The sequence below is a fragment of the Urocampus carinirostris genome, chromosome 13 (genome assembly GCF_059441175.1).
Source record: "Urocampus carinirostris isolate Australia breed hairy pipefish chromosome 13, RoL_Ucar_1.0, whole genome shotgun sequence".
In the NCBI taxonomy this organism is placed as follows: domain Eukaryota; kingdom Metazoa; phylum Chordata; class Actinopteri; order Syngnathiformes; family Syngnathidae; genus Urocampus; species Urocampus carinirostris.
This window is the reverse complement of record NC_142361.1, coordinates 33,511,176-33,533,675: the sequence shown is the minus strand read 5'-3', so window position 1 is coordinate 33,533,675 and position 22,500 is coordinate 33,511,176. Positions and strand designations below refer to the sequence as shown.

At 39.8% G+C, this 22,500-nt stretch overlaps 1 protein-coding gene across 1 annotated transcript in view; it reads left to right on the top strand.

Moving 5' to 3' along the window:
* Positions 1–22,500, top strand: part of b3gat2 (beta-1,3-glucuronyltransferase 2 (glucuronosyltransferase S)) — an 88,882-nt gene that overhangs the window by 66,008 nt on the left and 374 nt on the right. Inside the window, exon 4 of the mRNA XM_088351382.1 lies at positions 9,046–9,194. Within this exon, the coding sequence (XP_088207508.1) occupies positions 9,046–9,194 (149 nt within the window). The remainder of the gene's footprint in view (positions 1–9,045; positions 9,195–22,500) is intronic.

Genomic DNA, 22,500 nt, shown 5'->3' with positions numbered 1-22,500 from the left:
TGAGCTTTGTGCGTGAATTTTTTGTGAGTGAGTTTTTGGGTGTGAGTTTTTGTGCCTTGACTTTTATTGCATGAGTTTTTGTATGTGAGTGTTTGTTTGTGAGTTTCCTGTGTGGGTTTTGTGTGAGTTTTTGTGTGTGAGTTTTTGCGTGTGAGTTTTTGTGTGTGAGTTTTTGTGTGCGAGTTTTTGTGTGCGTTTTGAGCCTCGGTTTTCGCGAGTTTTTGTGCGTGAGTTTTTTAATGTGAGTTTTTTAATGTGAGTTTTTGTGCGTTGAGTTTTTGTGCGTTGAGTTTTTGTGCGATGACTTTTAGCGCGTGAGTTTTTGTGTGTAAGTTTTGAGCGTCTTTGTGCGGAAGTTTTTGGGGTAGTGAGTTCTTGTTTGTGAGTTTCTATGCATGAGTTTTGTGCGTGAATTTTTGTGAGTTTTTGGGTGTGAGTTTTTGCGTGTGAGTGTTTGTTTGTGAGTTTCCTGTGTGGGTTTGGTGTGAGTTTTTGTGTGCGAGTTTTTGTGTGCGAGTTTTTATGTGCGTTTTGAGCCTCAGTTTTCGTGCGGAAGTTTTTATGCGTGAGTTTTTGTGCGTGAGTTTTTGTGCGTGAGTTTTTTAATGTGAGTTTTTGTGCGTTGAGTTTTTGTGCGTTGACTTTTATTGCATGAGTTTTGTGTGTGAGTTTTTGTGTGTGAGTGTTTGTGTGTGGGTGTTTGTTTGTGAGTTTCCTGTGTGGGTTTTGTGTGAGTTTTTGCGTGTGAGTTTTTGCGTGCGAGTTTTTGTGTGCGAGTTTTTGTGTGCGTTTTGAGCCACAATTTTCGAGCGGAAGTATTTATGCGTGAGTTTTTGTGCGTGAGTTTTTGTGCGTGAGTTTTTGTGCGTGAGTTTTTTAATGTGTGAGTTTTTGTGCGTTGAGTTTTTGTGCGTTGACTTTTTGTGCGTTGACTTTTATTGCATGAGTTTTTGTGTGTGAGTTTTTGTGTGTGAGTGTTTGTGTGTGAGTGAGTATTTGTTTGTGAGTTTCCTGTGTGGGTTTGTGTGAGTTTTTGTGTGCGACTTTTTGCGTGCGAGTTTTTGCGTGCGAGTTTTTGTGTGCGAGTTTTTGTGTGCGTTTTCGTGCGGAAGTTTTTATGCGTGAGTTTTTGTGCGTGAGTTTTTTAATGTGAGTTTTTGTGCGTTGAGTTTTTGTGCGTTGACTTTTTGTGCGTTGACTTTTATTGCATGAGTTTTTGTGTGTGAGTTTTTGTGTGTGAGTGTTTGTGTGTGAGTGAGTATTTATTTGTGAGTTTCCTGTGTGGGTTTTGTGTGAGTTTTTGTGTGCGACTTTTTGCGTGCGAGTTTTTGCGTGCGAGTTTTTGTGTGCGAGTTTTTGTGTGCGTTTTCGTGCGGAAGTTTTTATGTGTGAGTTTTTGTGCGTGAGTTTTTTAATGTGAGTTTTTGTGCGTTGAGTTTTGTGCGTTGACTTTTATAGCATGAGTTTTTGTGTGTGTGTTTTTGTGTGTGAGTTTTTGCGTGTGAGTGTTTGTGAGTTTCCTCTATGGGTTGTGTGTGAGTTTTTTGTCCGTGACTTTTGTGCGAGGGTTCTTGTGTGTGAGTTTTGTTTTGTGACTTCTGTGTGTGAGCGTGTGAGTTTTTGTGTGTGAGTTCTTGTTTTTTTGTGTCTACTGTGAGAGTTTTTTTTAATGTGTGAGTGTTCTGTGTTAGTTTTGCTCGTGAGTTTTTGTGTGTGAGCCGTTTGCTGACACGCATCTCAGAGGACTGCCACCCGCCAGCCGACGTTCCATTAATTCAAACTCGCTGCGCTCGACAACATTTAGGTCGGACGGATGAGAGCTTGTCAGGATGCCGATTTACTCGAGATGAATTCCTCGACTTTGATTGGTGACGAATATTAAATACATTATTAGGTAGTGATGACTAGAACACAGTAGAGTGGAGTAGAGTAGTAGCATACATTACAAAATACATAACAACATAAATAACTTAATGTCATGGTTGCCATGGCGCCCAATTGGCCCCGCCCGTGTGGCGCCAGCTGCAGCTCATTAACTGATTGGCTCCGTCCCTATTTAAACCTACTCCTTCTGTCACCTATGGTCAGTCCGTCAACGAAAGACGTGAATTCTGACTCTGTCCTGTATTTCCAGTCCAGTATTGCTCCCGTTTATTTTTGTCCTGTTTAATACCGGTTTCCAGTTGTGTTTGCGTCTATGTTTGCCCTGTTTATTATTCTCTCCAGTTTTCGTTCCCGTCTTGTTTGTCCTGTTTATTTTCGATAACCTGTTTCATTATCCATCCTGTCCGGTATCGACCCCATTCTTCCGATATCAACTCGGGCAATTGGAATCGATCTCGTCGGCCTCTGGCTTCCTATCACGCCAGACTTCTGCCTAACGTGCATGACTCCCCATTTCCCGTAAAATAAAAGGCTTGCGTGAGAACGTCACGCGTTTGGGTCCTGATCCTGTTCTGGTTCCTGACACTAAATGCATAAATATAGAAATAAATCCAATTCATGTCATTTATTTAGGTATTACTATTTGTAATATTTATTTGTTTATTTATGGATATGGCATATATTTCTAGGTATTTATCTAGTCTAATATGCTTCTACACTACAGTAATACTTAAAAAATACAACCGATATGATACAAAAATGATGCCATGGTAAAAATAGGATAAGTACTACTTACTTACTACTACTAAATACTAGAAAATACTACAGAATAAAAGTAGTCGAACTCTAAAAATGATAAAAATAAATGCCACAAAAATGCAACTAGAGTAATACAATAAAGATACTACTATTATACTACATTCTATTACGGAAATACTACAAAAATACAACTGCAGAAATATTGCAAAAATACTATAAAATAACACTAGTAATACTACAAAAATACAGAAATACTACAAAATCAAAGTACGGTTGTACTCTAAAAATACTACAAAAATACTACAAAAATACGACTACAGTAATGCTAAAAAATAAAAATAAAGTAATAGTATAAAAATACCACAAATATACAACTAGAGTAATACTATTAGAATAATACAAACATACCACAAAAATATAAGTTGAGTTGTACAATAAAGATACTACAGATATACTACGTTCTATTACAGAAATACTCCAAAAATACAACTGCAGAATAACTCCAAAAATACCATAAAATAAAACTAGTAATACTACAAAAATACAGAAAAACTACAAAATCAAAGTACGGTCATACTCTAAAAATACTACAAAAATACTACAAAAATACAACTAGAGCAATGCTACAAAATAAAAATATAGTAATACTATAGAAATACCACAAATATACAACTAGTACAAAAATCAACTGCAGAAATACTGCAAAATTACAATAAAAGAAAAATAGTAATACTACAAAAATACAGAAATACTACAAAATCAAAGTATGGTCGTACTCTAAAAATATCACAAAAATACAACTAGAATAATGCCACAAAATAAAAATATAGTAATACTATAAAAATACCACAAATATACAACTAGTACAAAAATACAACTGCAGAAATACTCCAAAAATACTATAAAATAAAACTAGTAAAGCTACAAAAATACAGAAATACTACAAAATCAAAGTACGGTCGTACTCTAAAAATACTCTAAAAATACTACAAAAATACAACTAGAGTAATGCTACAAAATAAAAATATAATAATACTATAAAAATACCACAAATATACAAATAGTACAAAAATGCAACTGCAGAAATACTCCAAAAATACTATAAAATGAAACTAGTAATACACAAAAATACAGAAATACTACAAAGTACGGTTGTACTCTAAAAATACTCCAAAAATACTACAAAAATACCACAAAAATACAACTAGAGTAATGGTAAAAAATAAAAATATAGTAGTACTATAAACTACCACAAATATACAACTAGTACAAAAATACAACTGCAGAAATACTCCAAAAATACTATAAAATAAAACTAGTAATACTACAAAAATACAGAAATACTTCAAAATCAAAGTACGGTCGTACTCTAAATATACTACATAAATACCACAAAAATACAAATAGAAGAATGCTACAAAATAAAAATATAATAATACTATAAAAGTATTAGAAATATACAACTAGTACAAAAATCAACTGCAGAAATACTGCAAAATTACAATAAAAGAAAAATAGTAATACTACAAAAATACAGAAATACTACAAAATCAAAGTACGGTCGTACTCTAAAAGTACCACAAAAATACTACAAAAATACTACAAAAATACAACTACAGTAATGCTAAAAAATAAAAATATAGTAATACTATAAAAATACCACAAATATATAACTCATACAAAAATCAACTGCAGAAATACTGCAAAATTACAATTAAAAAAATGGTAATACTACAAAAATACAGAAATATTTCAAAATCAAAGAACGGTCGTACTCTAAAAGTACTACAAAAATACTACAAAAATACTACAAAAATACAACTACAGAAATGCTAAAAAATATAGTAATACTATAAAAATACCACAAAAATACAACTACAGAAATGCTAAAAAATAAAAACATAGTAATACTATAAAAATACCACAAATATATAACTCATACAAAAATCAACTGCAGAAATACTGCAAAATTACAATTAAAAAAAATGGTAATACTACAAAAATACAGAAATATTTCAAAATCAAAGTACGGTCGTACTCTAAAAGTACTACAAAAATACTACAAAAATACTACAAAAATACAACTACAGTAATGCTACAAAATAAAAATATAGTAATACTATAAAAATACCACAAAAATACAACTACAGAAATGCTAAAAAATAAAAATATAGTAATACTATAAAAATACCACAAATTTATAACTCATACAAAAATCAACTGCAGAAATACTGCAAAATTACAATTAAAAAAATATTAATACTACAAAAATACAGAAATATTACAAAATCGAAGTACGGTCGTACTCTAAAAATACTACAAAAATACCACAAAAATACAACTAGAGTAATGCTACAAAATTAAAATATAGTAATACTATAAAAATACCACAAATATACAAGTAGAGTGATACTATATAATGCAAAAAAGGATTCATTTATTTCTACAAATAGCACAATTGGCTTTTCATTTTGAAAAAAGCATCAGTTATAACAGTGCGCCAAATAATATCGGGACAAAGAGGGACCAAAACTCTCAGCTTCCGTCCTTTCCCCCCCAACCACAAACTTCCCTCGTCGATCTCACTTTGGGTCAGCGTTATTCAGCTTGGACCTCTGCAAAATTTCTCACGTTGAAAAGGACTCCCGCGGGCCCCCGGTCCTGAATTTTAAGAGCCGCTGTCAATAAAAATGACTTAACTCGCTCGTAAACGTCCGGCAAACAGAAAATAACAGCGACGGAGAGAATCGTAACGGACGTTACGACTGTCCCCTTGTTGACGACCGCTCTTAATTTCAATCTAATAAACGTGTCCATAAATTGTCGTTGTGAACTGAAGAAGAAGTCGCCCAACTAATGAGCCGGCGCTCCGGATCATTTTCCATAAAAAGTGTTTTTTGTTATATTACAAGACGACACTAAAAACTTTGAACTTCGTAAAGAAATGTTTGGTTTCAACAGAGTTGCTGTGTTTTTTATTTAGTTCCTGTGTAAAATAACTTTAAAAATAACCTGTTGTCAGGGGGATGGGCCTCTGATGACAATTGCCCAGCTACGGACACCCAAAACACAAGTGGATGTAGTACTGATGGCAGTCAGGGCAGCGCACATTCCATCTCATTCAGATTGTATATGTCAATGGACGCTAGCGTTGATTCTCCTGCCCCCTACAGCAAACAGAGTGTGGGGTCCAAATTGTGGGTAAACCCCGTGTGGCCGGTCATCAGATATAAAAGGAAATTCAGGCAGAGACAATGTATATTTTCGTTCCGCTGCAGCGGGGGAGAATCGGGGAGAAACACAGCGGATGTGTTCTCGGCTCCACAATCGTTTCCAACTGCGATCTCTTGATCCCAAGATGAGCGCTCTACCTCCTGAGCTACTTTCTATCTATCTATCTATCTATCTATCTATCTATCTATCTATCTATCTATCTATCTATCTATCTATCTATCTATCTATCTATCTATCTATCTATCTATCTATCTATCTATCTATTGATCAATCCCTCTAGACATCTATCCATCTATCTAGACATCTATCCATCTAGCTATCTATCTAGACATCTATCTATCCATCTATCGATTGATCTATCTAGACATCTATCCATTTATCTATCAAATCCATCCATCTATCTATCTATCTATCTATCTCTTGATCAATCTATCTAGACATCTGTCCATCGTTCTAGACATCTATCCGTCTATCGATCGATCTATCTAGACATCTATCCATCTATCTATCTTGTCATCTATCCATCTATCGATTGATCTATCTATCTATCTATCTATCTATCTATCTATCTATCTCTATCTATCTATCTATCTATCTATCTATCTATCTATCTATCTATCTATCTATCTATCTATCTATCTATCTATCTATCTATCTATCTATCTATCTATCTATCTATCTATCTATCTATCTATCTATCTATCTATCTATTGATCAATCCCTCTAGACATCTATCCATCTATCTAGACATCTATCCATCTAGCTATCTATCTAGACATCTATCTATCCATCTATCGATTGATCTATCTAGACATCTATCCATTTATCTATCAAATCCATCCATCTATCTATCTATCTATCTATCTCTTGATCAATCTATCTAGACATCTGTCCATCGTTCTAGACATCTATCCGTCTATCGATCGATCTATCTAGACATCTATCCATCTATCTATCTCTATCTATCTATCTATCTATCTATCTATCTATCTATCTATCTATCTATCTATCTATCTATCTATCTATCTTTTGATTAATCTATCTCGACATTTATCCATCTATCTAGAGTCTAGATAGATTCTAGACATTTATCTATCTATCGATCGATCTATCCATCCATCTAGACATCTATCTAGTCATCTATCTCTCTATCGATTGATCTATCTAGACATCTATCCATCTATCTATGTATCTATTTATCTATCTTTTGATTAATCTATCTAGACATTTAGAAATCTATCTCGACATTTATCCATCTATCTAGACATTTATCTATCTATCGATCTATCTATCTAGACATCTATCCATCTATCTATCTATCTATCTATCTATCTATCTATCTATCTATCTATCTATCTATCTATCTATCTATCTATCTATCTATCTATCTATCTATCTATCTATCTATCTATCTATCTATCTATCTATCTATCTATCTATACAGGCATCTATCTAGACATCTATCTAGACATCTATCTAGACATCCATCCATCTATCTATCTATCTATATCCATGTATCTATGTATCTATCTATCTATCTTTTGATCAATCTTTCTAGACATTTAGACATCTATCTCGACATCTATCCATCTATCTAGACATCTGTCTATCTATCTAGACTCCTTCGTGGCGTTCGAGATCGAGGCTGCCATTGTCATGCGCCATCACCTCTGCCCCGTGTTACGTCAGAGTTCTCAGATTATCCAACTCAGCTATTTTGTTTAGACTTTTGTTTTTTAATTTAAATCCCAGTAAATGCAATTTTCAAAAACCGCAGCGTAATTTACTCACATTTTAGACATTTGTGGGGAGGTCTAATTTTAGGACGGGCCCGTGATAATGTCGCCGCGGGTGTCAGCATGCCCGCGGGCCCTGGGTTGGCGACCCCTGCTGTAGAAGAATAGCACACCCCTGTGGTCAATGAATGACTTATCATCCATATCATAGTCATTAGATACATGAACTGCTATCATCATTACCTGTCGTGAACATACCGTATTTTCCGCACTATAAGGCGTACCTAAAAGCCTTTATTTTTTTCAAAAGCTGACCATGCGCCTTATAGTACAGTGCGCCTTATATATGGATTAATATGAAGTCGCAAAGTCTTGCAACTAAAGCAAGCAGCCGCCGACTCGATTTTCCCCCGATCGCAAAGTAGTCCGTGGTGTATGCTGGGATTTATTTACCGGCGTTTCATTGGATAACCAATGTGTTAATCATCATTTGAATCGATCACTATTGGCTAAAGTTATTCGGAGGTAAAGGGGGCGGATCCTTTTTATCATTTACAGGCTGGCATAGGCTTAAGCTGTAAAACAAAGCCTGCAATTGGCCGAAAAAGATGTGTCAATCATCATTTGAATCGATCACTATTGGCTAAAGTTATTCGGAGGTAAAGGGGGCGGATCCTTTTTATCATTTACAGGCTGGCATAGGCTAAAGGGGCAAAACAAAGCCTGCAATTGGCCGAAAAAGATGAATGTGAATAGCATGTTGGGTTGACGGCATAAAGAAAACAGTATTTTACTATTCTGTACTGTATTTGTAAATATTTTACTCTCCTGGATTTACTACACTCACAGATATAAGAGGACCATCGGTGAGCTACTCCGGCTATATATTTTCCCTGTATCTTGTTTCAGACTGAACTCGATGTTTCTGCGATAAGCGGTGCAGATAATGGATGGAATAGAGTGTCTATTTTTAAATTAAACTCAATTCCAAGTGTTTATTGTCATATGCACAGTGAAGTTGCGAGCGAAAAAGAAAATAGAAACTAAGGAATGGTTGGCATTTCTTGAATCCCAAGACTTTAACCTTCCGAATGATATTTGGAACGATGCATTTGAGTGACATCGTACGGACACCGCATCTGCACGTGTCTACGACACGTATTTGCTTCTTTGCAAGCTTTGGGAATGTTAAGGGGGGAATAAGTTGGACTGAACTATCTGACTGTTTTGTCCACGTTCCCATTGTAGCGCCTTATAATCCGGTGCGCCTTATGTATGTCAAATATAGGACCAAAAACTATTTTTTCGGGGTGCGCCCTATAACCCGGTGCATCTTATAGTGCGGAAAATTTGCCTTTTAACAAGCTTTTATTGCATGCCGACTAACCGTTTGCCGACTTGTCCTGTCCTCATTGTGTCCCTCTTCCCGCAGGGTTTGCCGTCAATCTCTACGTGATCCTGGCCAATCCGAGGGCGCAGTTCAAGAGGCGAGGCTCCCAACCGGGAATGCAAGAGTCGGACTTCCTCAAGCAGATCACTAAGATCAGCGAGCTGGAGCCCAAGGCTAACAACTGCACTCGGGTTAGTAGAAAATATATCGAAAGGATTTCAGAAACGGAGGAATGGGAAAAATAAAGATCGCGTTTTGGTGATAGTCACGGTGTACCTTGGGAAAATACACAAAAGTTCTGTTACTCCACTTTTGCCAAACATATGGAGACGTTCAGGTGTGTACTGTATTTTCCGGACTCCATTAAGGCGCATCCAAAGAAACCATCAAAACAAGAACAGAGACAGGACCCAATCGCGTGATGTTCTCACACAAGCCTTTATTTTACGGGAAACGGGGAGTCATGCACGTTAGGTAGCCGGTCTGGCGTGAAAAGACCAGAAGCCAGAGACCGACGAGACTGATTCTGATCGCCCGAGTTGATATTGGACAGATGGGGTCGATACCAGACAGGAAGTGACTGACAGGATAGATAACGGATCAGGATATCGAAAATTAACAGGAGAAACTGGATGGGAACGAAAACTGGAGAAAATAGTAAACAGGACAAAAACAGACGGAAACTAAATTGGAACCGGAAATTAAACAGGACAACAATAAACAGGAACAATACCGGACTGGAGATATCACAGGAAAACAGGACCGAGTCAGAACCCCCGTCTTTTGGGGCAGAAGTTCGTTTGACGGGCTGAGACTGAAGCAAGAGAGCGCTGAGCTTTATGTAAACAGAAAGTCAATCTCTCAATGAGCCAAAGCTGGCACCACACAGGCGGGGCCAATTGGGCACCATGGCAACCGTGACACGAACGAGCAGGGCCAATTGGGCACCACAGCAACCGTGACACACATAGGCGTGACCAATTGGGCGCCATTGCAACCATGACAAAAACAAAATTAGCCAGAAATTTGAAAGTGCTCGATGACTTTTTAATCTTTTCTTAACTGCGTGCTATATTTAAAAAAAATAAATCACAAAAGTCATTCTTTAAATTAACATTATGTCACGGCCGGAACAAGCAGTGGACCCAAATATGTAACGTTTCGCACAATGCTTCATTAAGGGATCGGTAAGTCAGGGCGAGAGGAAAAGACAGTGATCTGTCGCTCGCTGGGCAGGAGGAGCAGGAAGCCCTCGGTGACGGATGGCAAGTCGGTTAGCCGGGACAGGAGAACGAACCGTGGTCGTGGATCGGAAGCAAAGGAGAACGAAGCGTGGTCATTTGATCGATACAGGAAACAGGGGACTGAATCAGGCAGATTGCAGGAACAGGTCGGAATCAAAACAGGAGCTAGGGTCAAAAAGTGCTTGCCTTGCATGTGCGGAGGTTCGCAGACGGTCTGACAAAAAGTGACTGAGAATGAGAGACTTCCTCTCTCTCTTTTTCTTTCTTTGTCCCGCCCTCTCTCCTTTTCGCTTCTTCTTTCTCTTATTTCTTTCTCTCTCTTTTTCTTTCTCTTTAATCGACTAGTCCGGCCCCCGAGGGAATGTTTGTTCTATGGCGCGGCCCCCGAGTTAAAATGACTTTGACACCCCTGGCTTAGATGGATGCTCCTCATCTTAAATCAGCGCAGTCCCTTTTGGCACTGGGTTTTATGAAGCCACTCATCGTCTTGACAACCATCGCCGAGGTGCCTTCAAAGACCTGCTGAGAAATGGATTCCATTACACACTTTCCAGGGTATCATCAACTCAAAACGTATTAAAGTCCAGTTTAGTGTTTTCTGGGCTAAGCAGGCTGTATTTATTTGGTTTTTGTTTTCTTCCCTCTTGTTTTGGCGGTGACGGTATTTTGTCCGTGCAAAAGATTTCTTTCACAGGGGAAACATCTCATCTCATCTCATCAGCTGCACCGCTTATCCTCAGTAGGGTCGCGGGGGTGCTGGAGCCCATCCCAGCAATCAACGGGCAGTGGGCAGGGGACACCCTGAACTGGTTGCCGGCCAATCGCAGGGCCAGGGGAAACATATTTTATTTATTTTGCTACTTTGCTAACACACTACTTATTATTATCTTGGATATGTCACGACCAGGACACAGGGGAGACCCAATCGCGTAACGTTTTCTCACAATTTTATTGAAAGAAGGAGGAAGGGCGCGGGAAGCAAGTCGCTCTCCCAATCGGATGGTGTTCCGAACACGGAAGTGGATCTCCCGTAGCGGGCGATGGCGGCGTCAGGGACGGAAAAACTGGTCGGTAGCCGGGACTGGGAGAGCGAAAACGTGGGCGGGGTCAGAAACGGGTCGTAAGCCGGGACTGGAGAGCAGACGTGGTCGGGGTCAGAAACGGGTCGTACGTCGGGACGGGAGAGCAGACGTGGTCGGGATCAAAACGGGTCATAGCCGGAGACAAACGGGAGCAAAACCGGGACAGGCTGGAGTCAGGGTCCAAAAAAGGCTTGCCTTGTAAAAACAGAGGTTCACAGACGGACTGACAACAGGGGATTGACAGGACTGGGTTTAAATAGGGACAGGGAGCCAATCAGAGCCCGGGGCAGTTGGCGCCAAATCAGCAGGCACAGCTGATTCACATCGGTAATCATGACAGGATAATATTTCAGTGCAAATGTTAGCGTTCCTAAATATTGCCAGTTATATAATAACTTGTTTTCAGTTCACACCGTGTATTGAAAAATAGAGAATTATTTCACAGTAATATAGAAATATACTGAAATGTATTAGCATGTACATGATTATGAATTCTATCATAGATAGCTAGAGTGAGAGAGAGAGACTGAGAGAGAGAGAGAGTTAGATAAATTGAAAGAAAGGTAGAGATGGTGGGGTAAAAAGAGAGAGAGGGGATAGGAAGAGAGAGCAAGTAAAAAGAAGAAGTGATAGGAAGGAAATGAGACAAAGAAAGAGGAGAGAAAGAGATGGTGGGGGATAGGAAGAGAGAGAGTGAGAAAAGCAGTGGCAGCTAGAGATAGTGAGAGAGAGACAGAGAGAGAGAGAGAGAGAGAGAGGGGGAGAGAGAGAGAGACCCTGAGAGAGAGAGAGAGAGTTAGATAAATTGAAAGAAAGGTAGAGATGGAGGGGTGGGTAAAGAGAGAGAGGGATAGGAAGAGAGAGCAAGTAAAAAGAAGAAGTGATAGGAAGGAAATTAGACAAAGGAAGAGATATAGGAAGAGAGTGAGAAAAGCAGTGAGAGCTAGAGATAACTAGAGTGAGAGAGAGTCTCTGAGAGAGACTCTGAGAGAGAGAGAGAGAGAGAGAGAGAGAGAGAGAGAGAGAGAGAGAGAGAGAGAGAAAGAGAGACAGAGATAAATTGAAAGAAAGGTAGAGATGGAGAGGTAACAAGAGAGAGAGGGGATAGGGAGATAGAGCAGGTAAAGTGAAGTGATAGGAAGGAAATGAGACAAAGAAAGAGGAGAGAAAGAGATGGGGTGGGATAGGAAGAGAGAGTGAGAGAGAGAGAGAGAGAGGGAGAGAGAGAGAGAGAGAGAGAGAGAGAGAGAGAGGGAGAGAGGGAGAGAGGGGGAGAGAGAGAGGGAGAGAGGGAGAGAGAAACAGATAAATTGAAAGAAAGGTAGAGATGGAGAGGTAACAAGAGAGAGAGGGGATAGGAAAATAGAGCAGGTAAAATGAAGTGATAGGAAGGAAATAAGACAAAGAAAGAGGAAAAAAAGAGATGGGGTGGGATAGGAAGAGAGAGAGTGAGAAAAGCAGTGGGAGCTAGAGATAGCGAGAGAGAGACAGAGAGAGAGAGAGAGAGACCCTGAGAGAGAGACCCTGAGAGAGAGACCCTGAGAGAGAGAGAGAGTTAGATAAATTGAAAGAAAGGTAGAGATGGAGGGGTGGGTAAAGAGAGAGAGGGATAGGAAGAGAGAGCAAGTAAAAAGGAGAAGTGAAAGAAATAAAATGAGACAAAGAAGGAGAGGGGAGAAAAAGATGGGGTGGGATAGGAAGAGAAAGACCGACACAAACAGACATTCAGATTCCAATCAGGCAACAATAGTCTGGAGAATAGTGCCAGATTGAAACCCAGGCGTGTTTTTTGTGGTGTTGTCATTGGTGGTGCCTGCTGTGCCTGACCAAATTGCATTATCTTGTCATCGTTCCTCGAGAATGAAAGGAAACTCCAGGGACTTGACCGTGATGCCGACAATACGGAAAGACCAGTTTAGCGTTTTTAATAGATATAACTTCTACTGATGTTCAATTCGGATCTATGAATTGAGAACTTGAGAGTTTACTGTAAATATTGAATAAGTAAAAGTACTGAGCTTTGCTCGTGTTGTGTATTACATCCATAATGTTGGGAAAAACAAACTAATTTCTCTCAGATGTCACCGCGATGATTTGTATTTAGGGCACTTGTGGAAAAGAGCAGCTCGCTGTTTTCCTCTGTGCCGCTAGGGGAAAAAAATATGAAGCTGTAAAGCAGCAGTGTTTAAAATGTAGCAAAAAACTAGCGGATCCTAGCCTAGAATTTACAGTAAGACCAGCAAAACTATAATTTCCTCTTCTCACTAAATTCCATTTCCAGCCTCCCTCTTTGCATAATTCACATTTCCTCTTTCCATTAAATATTTTGTGCAAAGATCCCATTTTGCATCAACCCGTAATGTATGCATGAGTAGGTAGCATAGGTCAAAGAAAACCCCCGAGTTTTTTCACGTGACCTAAAAATGTGAAACGTTATAAATATTGAATTCTTTACGGGCACAGTTGGGTAGGGTTACTTTAACTGGATTTCTTTCAATGACTTTTGGATGACTCCAATAGCAAATATGCTAATAAAAGACAAAAGAAACTAAATATGAATAAAATGACTACATTTTGTGCAGGCTTGGGGAGTAACGGAACACATGTAGAGCACACCTGATTATAAGCCGCACCCACCACATTTTAAGAGGAAAACCGATTTTGTACATACACAAGCCGCACCCGTATATAAGCCGCATGCGCCCACATTTAAAAATGTAACACAAACACAAAATTAACCCAAACCGGACTTTAAGTCCCGCAATTGAAACTAAATGTCCTTCATTAAAGTCCACAGTCCAAAAATCACAGCCGGCAAAACGAACGGAAAATGATACCGCTACTTAAGGTTTGATGCAGACCTGCAGAGTCCGGGTCCCGTTAAAAGTAACCCAAGGAAAACAGTGTATATTTCCAAAGGTAAGGGTGGGAAAAATATATCAGATGAACACATTTACTCACGCAACTCCTTTTTCTTTAACCAACATTTTACCCCCTCTTCTTTCCTTGTCCGTCCCTCACCTTTAGCGGTCCCCACTTAAACTCGGCACCCCGCGTTTGTTCCGCCCCTCCTTTTTCGTTCACCCGTTCAAAACATATCAGAATAAGTGTCTGAAATAAATACAAATAAATACATTACAAAAATATACAGTTGCAAATACATATTATACATAAGTTACGCATTTGATGTTCGTTTTGCCGGAGATCAAAGAGATCAAAGCCAGGAGAGAAAGCTTACCACATGTTGTGAGTCATCATTTTGTTCAAATTTAGTTTTCGATTTTTATTAGCATATTTGGTACTGGAGTAATCCAAAAGTCATTGAAAGTAATCCAGTTAAAGTAACCCTACCCAACCCTGTTTACGGGTGCTTTCAAGAACGTTGAAACATTTATACCTCGAGGTAAAAAAAAAAACGCAACATTAGTTTTATTTTCCGCGTGCGGCACTGCAGCGTGTCCCCGGAGGATTATTGGTTAACTGCAGGGAGAGAGGATAAATTTTGCGACCTGCTGGCTCATCATTTACAGTCGAGTGCTACCGCAGCTGCTGCTGACAGAGCTGCGTTGAAACTATCGGCGCGATTATCAGCCCCATTAGCTTTAATGGGCTTGCTATGAATGCTGGCCTTTAACAGGCGCTGACATCATCAGTCATCTCAATGGCGAGACTGCGACTCGTAGACGGATTGGGAATCCGCTGAAGTGACATCGACACTCGGCAAAGTTAACGTTGGCTTCTGGAGGTAGCATTAGCTTTACCTATGTTGTGGATTCATGAAATCGGAGCTTATCGACACATTTGTTTAAACGGGAAATTCCAGGCTTGATTCGCCCTAGTTTAAATGTCAGCGAGTGTTGTTAATGACAACATAATAATTGGTTTGGAACAGCTTGCGAAGTAATAACATTCTGCTTGGTTTGCAACAAGCTGTCAGGAATTTGGCTGGGTCAGTGTCATGTCCTGCACGGTTGTCATGGCGCCCAGCTGGACCCCCCCTTGACACCGGCTGACCTGCAAATTCCCAAATACCGTATTTTCCGCACCATAAGCGCACCGGGTTATAGGGCGCACCTCGAAAAAATAGTTTTTGGTCCTATTTTTGACATACACAAGACGCACCGGATTATAAGGCGCTACAATGGGAACGTGGACAAAACAGTCAGATAGTTCAGTCCAACTGATTACCCCCTTAACATTCCCAAAGCTTGCAAAGACGCAAATACGTGTCGAGAACACGTGCGGATGCGATGTCCGTACGATGTCACTCAAATGCATCGTTCCAAATATCATTCGGAATGTAAAAGTCTTGGGATTCAAGAAATGCCAACCATTCCTTAGTTTCTATTTTCGCTCGCAACTTTACTGTGCATATGACAATAAACACTTGGAATTGAGTTGAATTTAAAAATAGACACTCCATTCCATCCATTATCTGCACCGCTTATCACAGAAACATCGAGTTCAGTCTGAAACAAGATAGAGGGAAAATATATAGCCAGAGTAGCTCACCGAAGTCGTTGCGTTCAATAATAATGTGCAGCCATAGTCTACGCAAATGAGTTCCAACTTCCTGCTTCCCGACCCGTTTCAAGACAGTCCCGTTCCGTTTCATGACAGGTCAGGCCGACTCCAACGATTTTCTTGGAAATCTCCGTAATAATGGAGAATCGAAAGAGGACGAAAACATTCTTAGAAAACGTTGTCAATTCCTGGAAGCAAGCACTTTGAGAAAAAACAGCACGTCTTAACAAAATGACGCACTAAGCAACATATAATATTTCTGACGTGATATTTTTGCTCCAGAGGGTATAAGAACGCTGATTGTCTCTTAGACGAATGAGAACCCTGTTTTGAACACTGTCGAATATCAACGAACAGCTTCTCCCTCTCCCGTCAAAATTACTCTGTACCTTTGTGCATATTTCTGGTGCATATTTCACGGGCTGCTCCGAAATATTCAGAGTTAAACGCATCATACACAGCCAGAATTGGGCCTAGCTCTCTAGGTGTACAAAAGTTCAGGAAGAGTGATAGGCTTACTGAGGTTTTAATCGACACCTACATAGTAAAGGATTTTCTACATTTTGACTATAAAGGATTTTATACGATTGACTTATATTTCAATGAAGGTTTTCACTGAGTTGGCATTAGTTCAATGTACAAGGTCAGGGCAGGCTGGTGGAAGATGTTGTTAACAGGAACGGGACGTACTGCTGATAACACAATCAGCACACCCAGACGCTGTTGACGCAGAGAGGCCCGGTGTTGTTTTGAGGAAGCCAGACATCAAGGCGCTCGTCTATGAGATTGTGAAAGCCGGGGGGGCTTTCTTGGCACGCCCATGGGAGGAGCCGGCACACTATTATGCGGAGAGAAGATGGCCAATAGGAGAAAGCTAAAGGACTTGAGAAAAAGGCTTCCCAAAGACTCCAACATCACTAGTTCAGCCGTTTTCGATGGAGTACACTTAGTTAAATTGTTAGGGAAATTAAATCTGCCCCCGTGTGGAAATAACTCATTCGAACAATTTGGTAAAACGGTACATTTTGATGATGAATTCCCAACAATAGGAGATTGCATAGGGTGCCAGTTTGTTATTTTGACTATTATACCTTGACTATCATACTACCCTGTACCGTATCACACCTAAATTCATATGACAGCCAGAATTGTGTCTAGCTCTCTAAGGGGTGTACGAAAGTTCAGGGAAGAGTGATAGGCCTCCTGAGGTTTTAATAAGGGTCCATCGCCTTCATTGTGACAAAAAGCAAACCCGACAAAGTCAAAACCAGAAACAAAGACCTATCCTGGAAATGAAAAATGCAAGGTACAAAGTAACAAACTAACAAGTGAGCACTAAACTACGAACAAAATGTCGGAATCGAAGAACAAATCAATGACAGTGGATATTAAAAGACTTGACCACGTCTCATCTCATCTCATTAGCCGTACCGCTTATCCTCATTAGGGTCGCGGGGGTGCTGGAGCCCATCCCAGCAATCATCGGGCAGTGGACACCCTGAACTGGTTGCCAGCCAATCGCAGGGCACACAGGGACAGACAACTCATTCGCTCATTCACACCTAGGGATAATTTGGACCGGCCAATTCACCTGAAATGCATGTTTTTGGAATGTGGGAGGACACCGGAGTGTCCGGAGGAAACCCAGGCAAGCACGGGGAGAACATACAAACTCCGCACAGGAAGTCTGGAGCTGGATTTGAACCCACGACAAATTTAAAAAAGAGCAAATTGACCTGAGATAATCCTCTTGAAAAAGGACACCATTTTTTATTTCATTTGCATCGACACTCAAATCGGATTGTAGAATGGCGGGCTTAAAGGTTAATGCACTTTGCTCCCTGTGTATGTCTACAAAAGGATTGAAGATCATTTTGTTGATTACAAGTAGAGATTCGAGGGGGGCATTAGGGGGGCATTAGGGGGGCTTCAGACAAAAATTCAAGTTCAATTTTGATATTCTCCAAAAGAAGAGAAAAAAAACAAAAAAGAGTGTTTGAAAGAACAATGTTGTGAGTCTACTAGTGATCCCAAGAGCCAAGAAGAGAGCCGCAGGTTCAAGAACGGCAAGGTTTTTGAGTTTTTCCTTGCCTTGATGTAGGTTTTAGATCAGGGGATGGTGTCATCATAGGCTGTGGTTTGCAACAATCTGTTATATTGTCATATTTATTAGCATATTTGGTATTGGAGTAATCCAAAATTCATTGAAAGTAATCCAGTTAAAGTAACCCTACCCAACCCTGCTCACCAGTGATTGTTATTTGTGATTTCCTTGGAAATATAAAAGGAAAATCATGGAAACTGTTGATAGAAATAGAATAGAATAGAATATACCTTTATTGTCATGGTTACAAAATGGGTTGAACATATTGTGCCAACGGAATTGGACGTGGCACTCCAGGTTCAATTGTATTCATATTTAGTTTATTTTGTCTTTTATGAGCATATTTGGTATTGGAGTCATCCAAAAGTAATTGAAAGTAATCCAGTTAAAGTGACCCTACCCAAACCTGCATTTTATGTTAGTTTTGCCGAAGATCAAAGAGATCAAAGCCAGGAGAGAAAGCTTACCACGTGTTGTGGGTCATCATTTTATTCCTGTTTAGTTTCTTTTGTCTTTTATTAGCATATTTGGTATTGGAGTCATCCAAAAGTAATTGAAAGTAATCCAGTTAAAGTAACCCTACCCAACCATGCATTTTATGTTCGTTTTGCCGGAGATCAAAGCCAGGAGAGAAAGCTTACTACGTGTTGTGAGTCATCATTTGATTCATATTTAGTTTCTTTTGTCTATTGAAAGTAATCCAGTTAAAGTAACCCTACCCAACCCTGCATTTTATGTTAGTTTTGCCGGAGATCAAAGAGATCAAAGCCAGGAGAGAAAGCTTACCACGTGTTGTGAGTCATCATTTTATTCATATTTAGTGTATTTTGTCTTTTATTAGCATATTTGGTATTGGAGTAATCCAAAAGTCATTGAAAGTAATCCAGTTAAAGTAACCCTACCCAACCCTGCATTTTATGTTAGTTGTGCCGGAGATCAAAGAGATCAAAGCCAGGAGAGAAAGCTTACCACGTGTTGTGAGTCAAAATTTTATTCATATTTAGTTTCTTTTGTCTTTTATTAGCATATTTGGTATTGGAGTAATCCAAAAGTAATTGAAAGTAATCCAGTTAAAGTAACCCTACCCAACCCTGTTGGTATCAAATATGAATAATTAAAACTATAACACATAAGTTTTACAGTTTTATTTTTAGTCATTTCTCAAGTGTCTCATTCTGATGCAGGAGGAGTCTTTTTTCCTCCCACTCTATAGGAAACTAAAGCGAATAAAACAGCAAGGTAAAGCTTTATGTCTCCAAGTGGCCTCAGGAAAAAAGCCACAAAGTGAGAGTAATAAAAAAAAGAAAAAAAGAAAAAAAAAAAGAAAAAAAAGTAGGCAATAAAAGAAAAAGTCTGACATGCCGAATGTGTTGTTCCTATTGCATAACCAGTGCAGGTGGGCCACATATTATAGATCACAGGTGTCGAACAGTCGGCCCGCGGGCCAGATCAGGCCCGCTAAGGGATTGAATCCGGCCCGTGAGACAACACTCAGAGAAGCGCAAGAGAAAAACAAGCTGTAGGTTGAAATATGTCAACGAGATGTTGCCAAAGCCAGGTGCCTCGAACAAAGACACTGTACTTGTATTTCTTTCTCTCTCTCTCTCTCTTCCTCTTTTCTACCCCTTTTTTCCCACTCTCTGTCTCTTTCACTCTCTGTGTCTCTCTTTTTCTCTTCCTTAGTTGCTCCTTGTGTCTTTCTCTCTTTGTGTCTTTTAACCTCTTTTGCTCTAACTTCCTTTTTTCCTTTTCTCTTTCTCTCTTCATACCCTTTGCGCTTTCTTTTCTCTTTTCTCTTTTCTCTCCTTCTGTCTTTCTATTTCTCTTTGGATTTCTTTATTCCTCTCTCTCTCCCTCTCTTTCTTTTCCACCCCTTTTCTCCCACTCTCTGTCTCTGTCTCTTTCACTCTCTGTGTCTCTCTTTTTCTCTTCCTTTGTTGCTCCTTGTGTCTTTCTCTCTTTGTGTCTTTTAACCTCTTTTGCTCTAACTTCCTTTTTTCCTTTTCTCTCTTTTCTCTTTCTCTCGTCATACCCTTTGCGCTTTCTTTTCTTTTCTCTCCTTCTGTCTTTCTATTTCTCTTTGGATTTCTTTCTTCCTCTCTCTCTCTCTTTCTTTTCCACCCCTTTTCTCCCACCCTGTCTCTTTCAATCTCTGTGTCTCTCTTTTTCTCTTCCTTTGTTGCTCTTTCTCTCTGTCTTTTAACCTCTTTTGCTCTAACTTCCTTTCCTCTTTCTCTGTTCATACGCTTTGCGCTTTCTTTTCCCTTTTCTCTCCTTCTGTCTTTCTATTTCTCTTTGGCTTTCTTTCTTCCCCTCTCTCTCTCTCTCTCTCTCTCTATTTCTTTTCCACCCCTTTTCTCCCTCTCTGTCCCTGTCTCTTTCACTCTGTCTCTCTTTTTCTCTTCCTTTGTTGCTCTTTGTCTCTCTCGCACTGTGTCTTTTAACCTACTTTGCTCTAACTTCCTTTTTTCCTTTTCTCTTTCTCCCTTCATACCCTTTGCGCTTTCTTTTCTCTTTTCTCTCCTTCTGTCTTTCTATTTCTCTTTGGATTTCTTTCTTCCTCTCCCTTTCTTTTCCCCCTCTCTCACGACTTTTTATCATTTGTTTCTCACACTCTCTCCCTCTCTCTCTTTTTCTTTCCTTGCCCCGCCCTCTCTCCTTTTCCCTCCCTCTTTTTCTTATTTCTTTATCTCTCTTTTTCTTTCTCTCTAATCTACTCGTCCGGCCCCCGACAGAATGTTTGTTCTATCGTGTGGCCTCCAAGTTAAAATGACTGACTATTATAGACCCCGCCCCCTTGCAGTCCCCACAGCTCTGGCATACCTCTTGCTGGATGCCACATTAGTCTCGTTAAGAATGCAAAGTGGGGCAATTAGCCACACAGTGGGCAGGAAGTGACATATTCACATGCACCCTTGTGGTATTTCCAGCCTACTATAAATCAAACCTTCCTTGGAATCACAAATGTCACAAACATCTGAAGCATAAGCTCATTAGCAGGGAAGTCCCTCGTGTTAGGAATTAAATATTATAAAACGTAGCGTTTAGCTAATTTTTCGAATTAGTTTTCGGACTCCATTAACCAAACATAACTTTCAGTCACCTAACAATGCATGCTCATTTCTTTTCTACACGGGGGCAGATTTCGTTTCTTATATAATAAACTAACAGGGTTGAGTAGGGTTACTTTAACTGGATTACTTTCAATTACATTTGGATTACTCCGATACCAAATATGCTAATAAAAGACAAAAGAAACTAAATATGAATAAAATCACTAAATTTTGTGCAGGCTTGGGGAGTAACGGAATAAGTGGAACGGCAAAAATGATGTCGGCAAGCTGTTTGGATTTATTTTCGTTTTGTTTCTGTCGCATTTTATGTTCGTTTTGCCGGAGATCAAAGAGATCAAAGCCGGGAGAGAAAGCTTACCACGTGTTGTGAGTCATCATTTTATCCATATATAATTTCAGGTGAATTGGCCGGTCCAAATTGTCCCTAGGTGTGAATGAGCGATTGAGTTGTCTGTCCCTGTGTGCCCTGCGATTGGCTGGCAACCAGTTCAGGGTGTCCCCTGCCCACTGCCCAGAAGAGGCTGGGATGGGCTCCAGCCCCCCCCGCGACCCTAATGAGGATAAGCGGTACGGCTAATGAGATGAGATGAGTTTCTTTTGCCTTTTATTAGCATATTTGGTATTGGAGTCATCCAAAAGTCATTGAAAGTAATCCAGTTAAAGTAACCCTACCCAACCCTGGTCGCATTTTATGTTAGTTTTGCCGGAGATCAAAGAGATCAAAGCCAGGAGAGTCAGCTTACCACGTGTTGTGAGTCATCATTTTATTCATATTTAGTTTCTTTTGTCTTTTATTAGCATATTTGGTATTGGAGTCATCCAAAAGTCATTGAAAGTAATCCAGTTAAAGTAACCCTACCCAACCTTGGTCGCATTTTATGTTAGTTTTGCCAGAGATCAAAGAGATCAAAGCCAGGAGAGAAAGCTTACCACGTGTTGTGAGTCATCATCTTATTCATATTTAGTTTCTTTTGTCTTTTATTAGCATATTTGGTATTGGAGTGATCCAAAAGTAATTGAAAGTAATCAAGTTAAAGTAACCCTACCCAACCTAAACTAAGTGAATTCCATCGAATTAGCCGAATTATTGTCGCCCGAGCCTTAGTCGAGCCTTTTTTTTTTTTCGTTCTCCCTCTATCTTCTCCGATCTTCTCGAGTACTCAAGTTCTTCCCCTGCCCACGCCTTTCTCCCAAGCTGGCGTGTCGGCTCCTCCCATGGGCGGGCCAGAGAAAAGCCCCCACGTGGCCCCACCATCTCGGAGAAGAGCTGTCCCCGCCCCTTGACACCGGCTGAGACGCATTGGACTGATTGCTCTTGGAGTACTTAAGCGCTCCCTATGAGTTCCGACTTCCTGCTTCCCGGTCTGTTTCGTGACAGAAGCGTCTGTCCCTTTAACTGTGAAATTCAAGGAAATACCATAAAAACTATTTTGAAATACTACGTGTTATTTGCTCTAGGTGTAAAGTGA